Source organism: Chaetura pelagica, unplaced genomic scaffold (assembly GCF_000747805.2).
Source record: "Chaetura pelagica isolate M959 unplaced genomic scaffold, ChaPel_1.0 scaffold341, whole genome shotgun sequence".
NCBI classification, from domain to species: domain Eukaryota; kingdom Metazoa; phylum Chordata; class Aves; order Apodiformes; family Apodidae; genus Chaetura; species Chaetura pelagica.
Genome location: NW_009952151.1, coordinates 1,455,618 through 1,470,397, shown reverse-complemented (window position 1 = coordinate 1,470,397; position 14,780 = coordinate 1,455,618). Strand labels below are relative to the sequence as shown.

At 40.6% G+C, this 14,780-nt stretch overlaps 1 protein-coding gene across 1 annotated transcript in view; it reads right to left on the bottom strand.

The window, feature by feature from the left end:
* GOLIM4 (golgi integral membrane protein 4) overlaps positions 1-14,750 on the bottom strand; it is a 30,006-nt gene extending 15,256 nt beyond the window's left edge. Inside the window, exons 1-3 of the mRNA XM_010006771.1 lie at positions 14,564-14,750; positions 1,365-1,439; positions 116-165 (exon numbers count right to left, since the gene is read on the bottom strand). Coding sequence (XP_010005073.1) covers positions 116-165; positions 1,365-1,439; positions 14,564-14,750 — 312 coding nt within the window. The remainder of the gene's footprint in view (positions 1-115; positions 166-1,364; positions 1,440-14,563) is intronic.
* Between the last annotated feature and the right edge of the window lie 30 nt (positions 14,751-14,780).

Here is a 14,780-nt window from a genome sequence, read left to right as displayed (position 1 = left end):
CTCTTTCCACTAGTATTCTGTGAGAACTTTTTAAACAGTTATATTGCATATTCCTTTTTCTTGCAACTCAAACACCATCAACTCTTAAAAACTTGTACTAGGAATGACAACTTACCCTTCCTTTATTTAGTGTTTCCTGTGCTTCTAGTTTATAAACAAGAAAATCTACAACATAAAAGAGAAAATACTAATGAAAAAACTCAGAAAGATTAAGAGTCTTTACTTAAATAGCCTAAGTGTTGTGTACACGCATTAAGATCTGAATACTTATGCAGTTAAAACTTTCCAGAAGATCCTGAAAAAAACTCTATGGCCAATTTGAAAACAATGCTCAAATTTTAACAAAATGTTTTCATTACACAGTTTCATATCTTAGTGTGAGATAGAAGGGGGTACAGGAGCAAGACTACAGATAGGGAATGAAATCTGTTACATCAACTCTCTCAACAGAGGCCCAGCAGCATCACTTAAAAGGAAAAGGACATTTATAAATCGTGCCTGTTTGCATTAGGATTTTAAAAAACCCAACTTTTAAGAAGTGTGAAAGTCTAGATTAAGTTTAAAGAAAACAAAAATTTATCCTTTTGCTCCTTGAACCTCTTTTCAGGAGGTGGAAATGCCGACTCATCTCATTGAGTCAATGAGACAGCTCAGCACTAGATGGCACCAGAAAGCTGTCAAGAACTGCACAGGAAGAGTAACTTCTTACACGTTCTTCACCTTTGCAAAAGTAGTAGTAGTTTTAATTCAGCGGCCAAATCTTCAGTCTTGGGAAAAATACAGGCTTTAATCTGAAAGTTGTAGTGAATTTAACATAACAAAAGACTTGGAGAAAACCCAGAGGGCTGCACTCTACTGGAGTTTCAGAGAGGGCAGCTGTGGAAGAAATAACAACGTGGGCCAACACTTCCCCCTCTCACACACCTAGAACCTAGTTTTAATCAGAAGATACGTAAGCATGTGTTTACCCTTAAGGAGGTGTAAAAATATTGATTCAGAGTCTAATTTCACAGTGATGGAATGCAGGAAGAGAGCCTGTGTTTTTGGCACAAGTTATAAATCCTCAGCATGCTGAGACAGGATTTACTCATGCCCACCCTCCACATACCTGTGAGGTTTCTGTACACTGATACAGACACATTGTCTATGCACACTAGGCCATTTTGCAGTGATCTGTAAACAGCACTACAGATGTTTACTTTAGAAAATGAAATTTAAAAAATGGACTAAAAACATCTGCTAAGGTGGTCCTGCTAAGGTGTTATGCATCAGTAACTCACTGAAACTTGGACAAAAAATATCTGAAGCTACTTTTTTAAATATTCAAGTTATCTTAAATGTCAAAGTGAAAAGCAAGTTCTTACCTTCTTTTGCTTTCTTATGTTCAAGTCTCTCCTTTTGTAGTGACTTCTCTAATCTTGACCTGTGCTCATATACAACTGAAAAGACAAATTTTGGACACTTTGTAAGTTACAGACACAAAACCCACCCCCAGCACACCCAGACAGCACTGGCATGGAATGTACCAGGAAAACACAAGTGGAATGAGGTCACAGGATAAAGGACTGCTTGCATGATTTGGGAGAGAAATAATTTTTTTCTTTCTTTCTTTTTTTGTATGCTTTATTGATGCTGGGTTATTTTTGTTGCAAAAACACACTGTGATTACTGTGCAAATTTGCTCTTGGAGACTTGTCAGCTGTGCTGGAGCTACATGAAAGCTCCCAAAGCTCTTTCCTTCTCAGGTATGCACCTGCACATTTCCCAGCCTTCCATTCTTTCCTGTTTATAAACAGAGCAGCTCAGTTTAACACAAGTCCTTCTCACTGTCCAAAGTATAACTTGCACTGTTTTGAGTTGCTAATTTGTATTAATTCAATGTATGATTTTTCCTTCAAATCTTGGAAACTCCTTTTCTGAGAAGTAAACTGTTGGTGAACAAAAGCCTTCAACAGGAAGCATCAAAAGATTTGCATCTTGGCAGCCATAGAAAACTCCTCTTGCATCTTAAAACACGTTCTTAATTCCACCAAGGTGCAGGGTATTACCTGCAGGTTACCTGCAAGTATTTACATTTTGGCTCAGAAGCTGGATTGCTAATCAATCCTTGTCAGTCATCTCTACTGTGCTATTTATCTTCTAAAGTCAAGGGCATCAGTCAAGATGAACTATGTACCAACATCCTCTGCAACAAAACAAGCATGTAATGAATATTCACAAAGTTACCAGCATGAAGGCTTTCAGGGAAGAAAAAGAAGCCTGCAGCACTACAGTCATGGTTTTATCTGGGCACCGAGGACTCTGGATGCTGGATTATATTGCAAAAGGAACAGTGGTTGTAGCATAGCAACTCAGGAGAGAAATGAAATCCATAATGGTTTCCCCTCCCGTGCAATCAGGAGTAGAAATAGGCTTTTTGGCAAACAGACTAAACCACAAATGCATTCAGAGGTAATATTTTCCATTTCCTTTGTTTGTCTGCAAGCCTACCTTCCTCATCTCCTCCTTGTCTTTTAAGTGTGTGGGAGGAAACCCTGCACACCAAACCCATAATGAGGGCAGGAAGAAAGGAGAACACCATAGTTGGGGTTCCAGGGACTGAGATGCTCTGTACCTTTCCCAGTCACTGCATCTCTGCCCAGCTTTGGCTTTCCTGTCTTCCCTCTGCAATTTGAAGTGATGTCTCTACACCTTTCCCACGTAGTGCATCCTTCCTGCTACCTTCTGTGTGCTTTGAAATGCTGGAACAAAACTGGCAGTATTTTAAAACAGCCCCTTCCATGGACAAAAGAAATAGGAAAAGCTTGCTCCTACATCTCTCCTAGTTCCTTTACTGGTTGGTTCAGCAATGCTTTGCTCTGATAAAAGTGCAACATAATGAAGAAAATAATTTATAAGAAAGCCTACCTTCAGTATTTTCTCACTTGTTCATGTGGGGAGTAGGCTGCAGGTTAGATTTCTTAAATGCATATAGGAGTTTATCTCCCATAAATGTGAGTTATTTTCACCAGCTGGGAACTTCCTAGGCAGGAGTCCAAACTACAAGGCTCTTGTTCTTACAACAGGGAATTCTTCCTTCTTTGTTACCAGCCTGGGTGTAAGATGTCCGGGCAAGAAACTCAAAGAAATAACTACACTAAAAAACATGTTTTCTATTACAGGTTTCCCAGATGGTGGTGGAAGCTATATAAGGAATCTGGCAAATTCCTGCTAGTGTGATGCACCGACACAGCACCTCACAGATGATTTATTCACAGGTAAGTTCTTAATGTTGTACTGAGCTTTTCACAAATAATTGAACATTTCATAGAATGGCAAAAAAAAAAAAAAGGGTAAAACACTCCACTATCATCTAATGGCCATTATGCACTATTCCAAAACTGAAATAAATGCAGTTATCAGTTTAATTATTTAGGTTATCTATAAATGTCACCTACATGAACAAAGAACAACAAGGATCCACAGGGAGGTGATCCAGCCCCAGAGAGCAAAGCCCAGAAACAGAATCAGGAACATCACAGATCATTAAGGCACCTTTTGCCTTCCACAAGGAAATACGTAACAGGTCTTGAATTGATCCCAACTAAATGAAGGCCTTGATTTAAGATTTTTCTCATACAGAAATGAAAGTGGAGGAAAAAGTGGAAGGGTGAAGCTCTAAGGCTTCTGAGACAATTACACCACTCTGACCATTGCTGAACATTAATTGCAACATAGGAGTCAAGCCACATGATGAAAGCAAGATTATTTAACAGCCTTGGTTATTTCTCTTAACTTGGCTTTGCAGCTCTAAGCAGTAAAACTATTATTAAGCAAAATAGCCATTATTGTATATTTAAAAGAAAATATCTCCTATTGTACATTATTAGCAATTTTGCAGCTGCATTACTTTGGTATTTTGGTCTGCCATTAGCATGATTCCAGACTCTAAAATAGCCCAGATCCCATTATCTCACATACTGGAAAATTAAGATTACATTGGAACTTAAATATACATGATGCAAGAAATCTTATTAATTTTTATTGTTTCTTATGCAAATCTGCAACCTTTCTCTGAGCTTAAAGTAACACCTTTCATTTAAACCCAGCAGATTTCACTAGTATTGGCAACATTGAATGTTAATTTCTCTCAGTGTTGTAAGCCACAGTGGCACTTTTCTAGTGACACTATGAAGGTCTGTAGAACATAGATTTGTATAAAAATACAGTTCACTTCCAATTTTTGTGACTGGAGATAGAAACATTAAAAATGTGAACCCATGCACATAGCTTTTCTGCTAAGGGAGTAAAGGATTTCCATGAGGCAAGGAGGAATCCCTTCAATACGGGATTCAGGATAGATTTTCTAGTCCAATGACAACAATAAATACATTAAAAGTTATCTCAGAAGAGATTTCTTGACTTATCTGATGATAATGTTTCATGCTGGGAGAGCACATGATTAATATAGCAAGACCTGCTCCCCAAGTTTCCAGCTGTGTACATGATTAAGTCAGTGAATCTGGCTTCCAACAGGAGATCTGGTATTTCACTACTAATAATCTTATCAGAAACAAACTATCAGACTGTGGGTAGCCTGGAAAATTATCAGGATTCCTTGCCAAAGTACAACCCATACTGGTCATAAGACACATTCCACCTGTTTCAAAGATTCTCATTTGAAAGTCTAGCAATAAATGGGTATGCCAGGGACACTGCAAAAATCTAAAAAAGAAAGGAAGTATTCCCACAATAAAGACTAGGAAAATTAGTAGAGCACAAGAAAACAACATTACAGAAACCATATATTTACAATATATTGACCAAAATATTGAAGGTATATTTTATGCCCTTGAAGTTTGCTGGTTTGACTTTATATAAAAAAGGCAGAAACAGAAGCTAAGATAATGTGAAACTGATTGTGTGTGAAAACAAGCATTTTTCTGGCTTAATCATGGAACAATTTTGCACCCAGGCAGGGATTGACTGTGCTCATTTTCTTCACTGAAAGCCACAACTACCACTGTGTGCAGTATCACAATTGCGTTTACTTTAAAAGAAACTCCTACACTTTTCAGTTTACTCACATGAAGAACAATCAGGTAATAGTTTTGTCAACTTAGAACCAGTCACTGCAACAGAGCAGAATTCCTCCTGGCAAACCAAACCATGCATTGGTCGTTGTGCTTTAAAATAACCACTGCTTTGACTTAATTCTCTACTAACTTATGTTGCTCAGAGCATTAATCATTTTAAGAGAAGTTTGTATTTTAACATCCAAATATTCACATTGAGGGTTTATGTAGTGTTTGGCACAGACCTACTGCTGATTTCCACTGCACAAGGAGAATGCAGTCACGTGCTGCTTTCAAAGGTCCTACACCAAGAATGACCAATTGACTAAAATAAACCAATTCCTCTGACTTAGTCAGTACTCCAGTATGAAACCAGAATTGAAGACTGGAAGCAAATCAGGGAGATTTGGGTCTGACTAGCTTGAGTGCAGACAAGCTGCTCACACCAGAGCAAGATGCCATCACATGGTGCTCCCAAGGTTCTACGGGAACAAGATGCACCAGTGCCATGCAAACAGCTCCACACAGAGCAGTGCATGGAGACTGATCAAGTGTCTGCACCTAGGTGAAAGTTTACCTATAAACTAGTTCATGTGACACTAAGTGTTTGGAATCCATTAAAACTCACAAGTCACTCGTTAACTAAAGCTGTGACTCCTGCTTTTGGCTCAACAAACTCCAGCTCAGTTCCTGGTGTCTTACCCAGGACAAGAAATAATCACTGATGCTCTCTGTGGAGATTGCCTTCTACCAAGGGGTCTTCCCACACTAACAGTGCAGAGCATGCTAACAGATTCGACAAGGTACCAGAACTAATCATGAGAGAACTTCAAAAAGCTCTGGAACATACGGAGACTTCAGGTAAGAGTATAAGAAAATTCACACGCTTATCAAACCTTGAGCTTTGCATTCTTAAAAAAGAAAAGAGGAAATCTGAAGCACAGCATGGAGAAGTGGTGCAGATCTTGAAATTTTTGCTTTGATGGCAGTCCTGGAAATGGAGGAGTGTTGGGTAATTGGACAGATTATTGCAGTTTGCCCCAGAAACACTTAAATTTCTAAGAAATAGCTGTGGCCTCTAGTCAATTAGAAGGATGACATGAAAATTAATTTCTAAACTGGAGTAAACATCTACATTTAATAGAATCCTTTTATTTCACCTTGCCTCATGTATTCCCTTTCTTAAAAGTCAGTAACACCTCTAGGGATAACAGATTTTAAATCAATTGCAAGTAAAACAATGATAGGTTGGGATATAGGGAGGTATTTAACACAGTCAAGCAGTAAACCGTAATAGCTGCTGCTAAAAATACAAGTTTGAGAAGGAGGATTAAACGTGATTTAATATTTAATCCCTAACAGTCAAGCTTCAGACATGACTTTTATTAGGAAGGAGATCACGTTTTTCACCCAAGAAAAGATTTCCTGTGCACTCCACAAAGTATTTCTTCCAGCCTTCAGGGCCACCCTCGGTTATGACACGCTGGGTCAGAGCAGCATCTCACCTTGTATATGCATTTTTCTGTACACCTATCTATGCTAAAGATTATTTTTAATTATGATAAATGCAAATAGTTCAAACAAAACCTGTTTAGTGATAAGACTTAAATTCTTAAGGTTAGCAGATTTACTTTTAAAAAATTCCACTCTCTTTTCATGATTTTCCTCTCTCCACTATCCTGCCATTTTTGTCACGACACACCAGACCGTTTTGAAGAAAACACACAAACATTCAGAAGAGCTGCAGAGACAATAGCTTCCTTCTCACATAATCTCTATTCTTCCTCTCCAAAAATTGTGTTAGAATTGTTTTGAATTTTATGCAGAAGTCTAGTGATTCTATCTGCATGGTGTCAGGATCTGTATAAAAATATATATTCAGAAACTAGTGCAGAAATTGACTCTCAAGAGAAACAATCTATACACACATGTTGGCTTAACAGCCTCTCCTAACTGAAACATTCACTTGTGTTTTTTTCAGGATGGAATATGGCAAAACCTGATGAAATAGCTACAGTTATCACCTCACAAAACCTAACCACTTCCTTAAATTAGTTCTCAGGAGCTCCAACAGAAGGGACTTTGGAGTCAGCTCCAGTTGTACATTTGAAAAAACAGCACACAGAAATCAATACTTCGAGTTTGTGGCTCATACTTTTTTTTTTTTTCTTTTTTTGCAACAGAAGATCCCTGTCAAACCTCCAAATACATATGAGTATGATGGATTAACTGAAACACTGAAAATGGCATCGCTCATTGTGGTGGGATGGACAGGACTGACTGCTTACTGTGCCCTCCAGGAGCATGAACAGGCCATACTTCTCTCAACATTTCTGTAATTAAGAGCTGAAAGGGATTGCCAAAGTCAGGGATCTGAGTCACCTCAGAAGAATAAGATACTGGGATGATTTCAGCTATCTGGGGGGGGAATGTAAAGGAAGAGGTGGAGTAATTGCAGTTTCTTTCTTTCTTAATTAAAGATACATAGCAGAGAAGCTTGGGAAGTTTAATCACCAGAAAAAGATCAGAATTGCCTCTAGTTCAGAAGACTCTTCTTTAAACAAGGAACAGCACCAAACCAAACTGAATTCCATAGGTGCTTACCTCAGGCTCCAACACTAGAAATTCATGTCCCTGAATCCTAAAAACCCCAAGAAAAATCACCCAATAAAAGATTCTGCCTTAATTGGTTATTCTGTATCGTTCCTGTTTTCAGAAATCTGAATTATTGAGGTTTTATTACCATTAAACCTCAAAACAGCACCTGGCTTTTAGCAAGAGAGGTTCAATTACATTTTGTATGCAGGGATCCTATTCCAAAAGGAGCCAAGTGAACTCTATTGGTGGCAATATCCTCACCACTACAGAAGAGATGCTACAATGTGAGCTCAAATCTCACTCTGGGTGGAAACCTTACTCATGAGGTTGCCCCACCCAGACACACAAGCTGACAAGACTGCATCCAGCCCAGCAAAAAACATCAAGCCCGATCTGAAAACGTGTTTGGGAACGTCATCTTTAAATCCATTTTGCCCTGTTTTTTAGGCTTCAGTTTTAACAGTAAAGCAGCAATCTTAGCTGAAGCACTCCAGGCATGCCTAACTCTTGGATCCTCAGAGTTTTGTCAGCACGACTGCAAGGTCTACCCCACCTAAAACTCTTTTATCACTATGCTGTCGACTGCAGGATTTCAGTTTGCAGATAACTGTCTGATTGTGATCATGGCTGTTTCATCCTCTACTTTTCTACTGGCCTCCCTCCAACAAAGCAGATGATGATTTAGGTAATGCAGAAGCTGCTGTCACACCTTGGCCTGTTGGGACCACGTAACAGAATGAGACTGTTGAAGAAGCCAGAATGCAAACCGGCCAAAGCATCCACCCATCCTGCAACCCCCTCCTCTACTCTCAGCTCTGAAGTGACACCACCCAGACAGATCAATCACTCACTCACAAGCTGTAAAAGGCTTATATCGTTGGTAACAAATGGTCTCAGGATATTGGCTCGATCTTACATCAGCTCTTTGCTACCAGGCCCAACAGTAAACCGGGGGGAACAACAAAACCCAAGGAATGAAACCACCCCATTACCTCATGCTGCTTAGCACTCTGCCAGACTATGGGCTCTGTGATCTACAGCCCAGATTCCAGCTTGGGTGCAGATGTAATACTGCAACACTGCTAGAAATTTATCCTGGAAGCATTATGTCCACAAGGAAAGGGATCTAGGGGCATTCAGGCATGGATTAAAGGAATAAAAAAAATCCCCATAAAATATAGGCATTTGCTTAATTTATCTTTCCAGTCATAGAATTCAGCTGCTGGGACAAAAAAAGAACAATGCCCAGAGTCAACCAAACTGAACAAAGCTCTGGTACCTTTACCAGATTATAAAGAAATCCTGATAACTGCAAGTAACAGGAAATCTTCAAGTTGAGCTGCAAAACAGGTATCTATCTAAATATAAATTTTATACACACATACCTGTACATACAAATGCATATACAAAGCTATTCATAGCCTATAGATCTTCTGTACTAAAAGTCTGCACAAGTAATTTCAAACATTTAATGTGTTTATAAGTTTTTAGAATATTAAATACCCAGTGGAAAAGGAGAATTGGAAGTACAAAAGACAGATTCTCATACGAGGTTACAAACCAGAGCATACTACTCCAGAATAAGACAAGAGGACACGACAATGGTAGCAGAATTAGGGATAACTGCAATGTAATGCAGTACTGCATCTACGTGCCAGCAGCACACAGGGAACCAACCTCTGCTGTAACAGCGTGTGATGGTTTGGTGGGATTTTTGGTATTGGGAAGGGGGCCCACAGGGTGGGTCAGCTAAGAAGCTCCCCCAGCTCCAAAACCAGCCAAGGAGCCATTAGAGACAATGGATGCACCTCTGCAATTAACATATGACAGAATAAGAGCTGACCAGAGTGAGCAGGAGGAGCTGAGCTGGAGGGGCAGAGTGGTTGGTGAGGAAGGGGAAGAAGGGGTCCAAGCCTAAGTTTCCCTGCAACCCATGGCAAGATGGCAGCTGTCCCTCTGCATTCATGGAGGAACGTGGTGGGACATTCCCTGAAGGTACCAGAAGGGGTGAACTCTGATTTGCTGCCAGTGGGTTTGGATGATGCAGCTGTGGAAGACCCCATGGCAGGAGAGGTGACTGTTCCCAAAGCAGCCGTGACCTTAATCGGTGAAGAACCCTCCTTGGCCTTTCACCTGACTCATGAGCTTCTAGTTGGCCTTTGTCCTCCCCATCCCAGTGTGTGTGTACGTGGGGGGACAGTTGAGTGAACAGCCACGTGGCTGGTTCTCTGTTGTCCTGTTAGCCCCAAACCACAACAGTGCTACCAAGGATCCTTCAGATCTCAGACAGCAACCAAACGCAATCAGAAGCAGCACTGTGGTGTTATGTGCAATCTGAAACTAACAGCAATCACAGGAATTCAGATGGCTGTTGTTATGGGGAACAATCAGATCCCACAGGAACAGCACAGGTGTAGCTCTACTTGCATGATGCATGTGAAAAATAAACCATGAAAAGTTCTGTCAGTTCTTCCTAGCTCTGCCAACTTAAGATACAAATTTAAATAGAGCACTAGAAAAAAAAAAAACAAAGGGAAAAGGGGTGCAAGGTGATACATCCACATCTGTACATACTTCACTAAGGACAGTTTTGGCCTCTACGTAGTCAGCATGCTGACAGACATAATAAATATTAACCACTACAGTTACACAGAACTCTCTCATCTAGTGTTGTGATGCATTATGTAAGTCTCTGTACCTAGAACTGCTGTAGATCTGATCAACTTCTAGTAGGTCATCTCCAAGGAGGACCTCAGTTTAGGACAAGCAGTGTAACAACAGGCACAGAGGAATTCTGCAATTGCTTTTCAACTGGTGCTTTCTAGTGCTGGAGGAGATAGCTTTGAGGGAGCCCACACCTTGTCTACAAGAGGGCAAACTCTGAACTCTCAAATTCAGAATCCCTGCAGGGTTGACTCCCAGGATTACAGCATGATCTAAGGCTGCACAGAGATTACCTGAAGGCATCAGATACGTTAAGACTCAAAGAGAAAGAGCAGGAAAATTCAGGTAGTAAAAGGCACTAAATTTAGGCTGTTATTAGGATTAGGGATTAAAACAGATTAAACAGATTAAAATAGTACAGAAGGGGTTATTTAATACCCAGAGGATGGTAAGACAGGGGCTGTAAAGCCTAAAAAGACATTTATAGATACGTTCAGCCTTCAAGCAGAAAAACAATCAGGTTCATCTACAGCTGTCAGTGCACTATCTGTTCTAGCCACTGAAGCCTGTTCCTGTACAGCACATACCTTAAGACTCAGTTTGACACATCTTTATAGGAGGCAAAGAATGTCAAGTTTTGTTTTTATCATTTTAAGAAATACTAAATAAGATTATCTTAATGTTTCAGACATATAATGCCCAGAGAATGAGATTCCAAATAATCAGCTTACTGGGAAGATCAGCTTCTCTAGGAAAGAGCTTACAAATAATAATGACTCCAGGTATTCTCAGTGGCCCAGAAATTTTGCATCATCTCTCAACTTTGTCTGTTTGTTGTCAACCCCCTGTGGGTTACAACAGCAGCCCTACTTTCTCCATGCCCAGCAGAACTTTGTTAAAGAGACAAAAATGCCAAAGTTGGACATATTTTTCTGTGGGAAGTTTAGCTTTCAAATACCAAATCTTCTAAAGCATGAACTGTCTAAAGGAGCAAGCTTCAGATCCCAGCTTCTCCAACCCAGTTATTCTTAACGTGTTTCCCAAGTCTGCTGTCCTTCCAAGCACACCCTGGTCTCATTTCAAGAGGCACTAAGACTTCTCAGCTGAGTACCTGAAGCTGCAAACACCCAAACCAGCAGAACTTCCTACAACAACAGTGACATGCAGCCTTCTTCAGATCAGGTATAGAGGCTAAACAATTTTGTGATCTCTTCTTGCACCGCTTTTCAATGATCTGAATATTCTGCCTTGGTAGATGACAGTGCTGCTTTCCCCACGTGTACAGAAGATCCAGCCTGGTTCACGTGCTACGTTTGAGCAAAACAAGGAAATGAAAAACATAAAAATCTAAGACAACTGGCTTTTCAAACAGAACCAGAAAACACTGCTGATGCAGGCATGAAGAACTGGAAAATATTAAAAAGAAGGGGTTTATTACCTACATAGATGAAAACCCCAAAACTGTACAGAGACAGAAAAATAATAGAGGGAATAGAAGGAAGTGAAGGGAGGCTACACTCCACGCTACATCTGAGGATCTTCCTTGAGATTTTGGGCAGACCAAAGGCATCCAGGCATAAAATTGTGACCTTATACATAAACTCAGGAGTTACCCACGATCCTTAAGCATTTCACAAACTGACTCTAATTTCACCCAGAAGCCCTAACAATGTTCCTCTGTGCACAATCAGGAAAGCAACTATCTTTATAGGCCCCAGCAGTCATAACAAAAGCCAACAAAGTTCAGAAAACAGGAGATATTTTGCTGCCACCTCAGCTATCTGAAGTTATTCCAGAGCAGTATCCATAGAGAAATGGATTACTCTGCAGGGAAAAGGTAAGTTTCACTGCTTTACTATTGCTACATTTTGTTGTTCTCATAATAACCTTGAAAGAATAATCTCTCTGGTGTTGTTAAGGACAGCAAAGAGCTGTAGCCTGGGTATTCAGAGAGGTTGTTTGGGTTTGTTTTTGTTTGTTTGTTTGGCATTGTTGATTTAAAATAATCCATTTAAAAATCAGGAGTTCAAAGTGCAGGCAGATACTGCACCTGCAAATACAGGCTCTCCTATCAGTATTTTATGGTCTATTTCAAAGTCTCTGTTTATGGAAAATTCCTTCCTGTTGTTCCATATCAAAGAATTAAATAGGAAAGGTTCAGTTTAGATGTTGTACGTCAGCAGTCAGCATAGTGCTTGTGTGTCTCTGCCCAAGTGGGCACAGGCACAGGTTCCAAATTCTCTGTTCTCACTAATAATCTGCTACTTCAAAAATCCAAGCGATGATACAGGGCAGGCCATCCCAGGAAGAGTAATTAAATGTACAGAGACAGAAAGTCCTCAGGCATGTAGCTTCCATTTACTTCAGTGGGAGATGAGGCATCTGATGCTTGCTGCTGCTTTTAGTATGTCTCTGGCCTCACCTTCTTTTAGGTATATGAAGTATTGCCACAATATAGGAAAAATTTAAACAACCAATTTTATTGTTAGATTATGTTTTCCCTTGTATTCTGTGACTTAATAGCTAGCAATTTATTTTTAAACAAGGCTTACTGCCACCATACTAGGTACAGATAAGATCTCCTCCTTAATAGGCTTGATACACTGGCACAGGTCCCAGAACCACGTGAATTTATTGCATTGATAATCAAATCTATTAACGTTTTCAGACTCTGGTCCATATTTTGCATTTCTCATTGGTACACTGAAACAAGCAAGAGAATACTTCCACAAAATGCAGCACTGTCACTGCACTTGCCAACTACTAGTTGCCTGCTGCTCCCGTGAACTTGCTCGGATAGATGATGGCTACTGAAAATGTTCAGAAGTGGGAAGTTTAAACTAACAGTCCAGACAAAATATAACTGATCAAGAGAATCTCACCACTGTTAGAATAAAGTATACCTCTCTGGTATAGCAAGAGCAACAGGAAAAAGCTAACTTGTTGAATGTTAGCTTGAGAACAAGATGCTCCTGTGTCCTCTTCAAATACTGCTGGCAAACAGACAGACTAGCAAAAGTAGCCCTTTAGGCATCTGCCGCATATTCATCTTTCAGCCAAACATTTTGTGACTAAAATGAAGGTTTCTGTCCATTTTTTCCACAGTATTACCTGGAAATGGCCTGAAATTGAAATGCTAAGTAATGATGGTCTCAGATTGTAGCTAAACACACTAAAGTAACAAATCACTGTAAGAATCTACCAGCATAAGCCCAATTCTGCACTCTCTGGATAAAAACTGTGTGCTTCCAGGCATGCTTTTATCTAGGATTCTACAGTGAAAATTCTGGTAGGAGATCACCCTGAAGTTAAGTACGAGTACAGCTGCCAGAGCAGACCACTCCTATTCGTGTTTTAATCTGTTCTGAGAAAGAAAACAAGTTTTTGAAGTTTGCTTTGGACTTTGTATATGCCAACCTCATCATCTTGCAGTGACAGAGAGGTGCTGAGGTCTTGCACCTTCTAGAACACCGATGTCTATACACTTCATGTATGTATCTGCTGCTTTGCATCTGATTTTTGGACATGCAGATCTCAGACATCAGCATCTTTTCATCTTCAATTACAGGACTCCCACCTTTGGTGCATCCTTAAACCAAGACACACACGGATCTGTATTTATGTGGCATCCTTAGGTCAAGAAATTAGGTTACTCCAAAAGTAACAGAATAGACTTTTCCAAATAATCTATTTGAACTTTCTTTCAAAATACCTTTTAAAAACAAAATGCTTTATTAGAATACTCCTCTCTTTCCTGGAGCTATTTAATGTTTATGCTGCCCAGGAATGGCAGCCTTGCACTTCAGCTGAATGTTCTCTCAGAAGCACAAAACTAACACTGCTGAGACAACACAGAAGCACACAGAAGTCCCAGAACTGGACACTGGTGTGCAGTGCCAGGTGAGCAGCAGAGTGCCTGCCTTTTCTGTTTATACCCGGAATTGCCAAGTGATGTGCTGTCCTTTGGGAATAAGAGTCACTCCATAAAACGTGTGGGAGCGAGGGGGAATGAGAGCTCTGTAAAAGCCTGTGACAAACCCGCAGTGACTCCAGCAGGGCTGGGATCCCACCCACGGCCCCGATGCCGAAACCCCACGGGCTGGAGGGGAGAGAAGGGGAAGAAGCACTTAAGGAGCAAAACTTTGTGAGTGGCTGGACAGCAAGAGCCCGGACTTGCCCAGAGGAAGAGGAGGAAGGTATTCTACAAGCCTTAGGAAAGGAGCAGAGGGTCCTGCCGAGGTCAGTACCTTGTAACTGAGCTGAGAGGGACTCTTGGTGCTGCTGGTACTTGAGCGCCGTGGCCTCCGCCTTCCTCAGCTGGCCCTGCAGCTCGTAGTACAGCATCGCCCCGTAGAGGAACCCGAACACCACCGTCAAGAGCAGGAGGCTCTGGAAAATCCGCTTCTGTTTTCGGGAGCACATCCCGTTGCCCATGTCCCCGGCGGGGTCCCTGAGGAGGGGGGG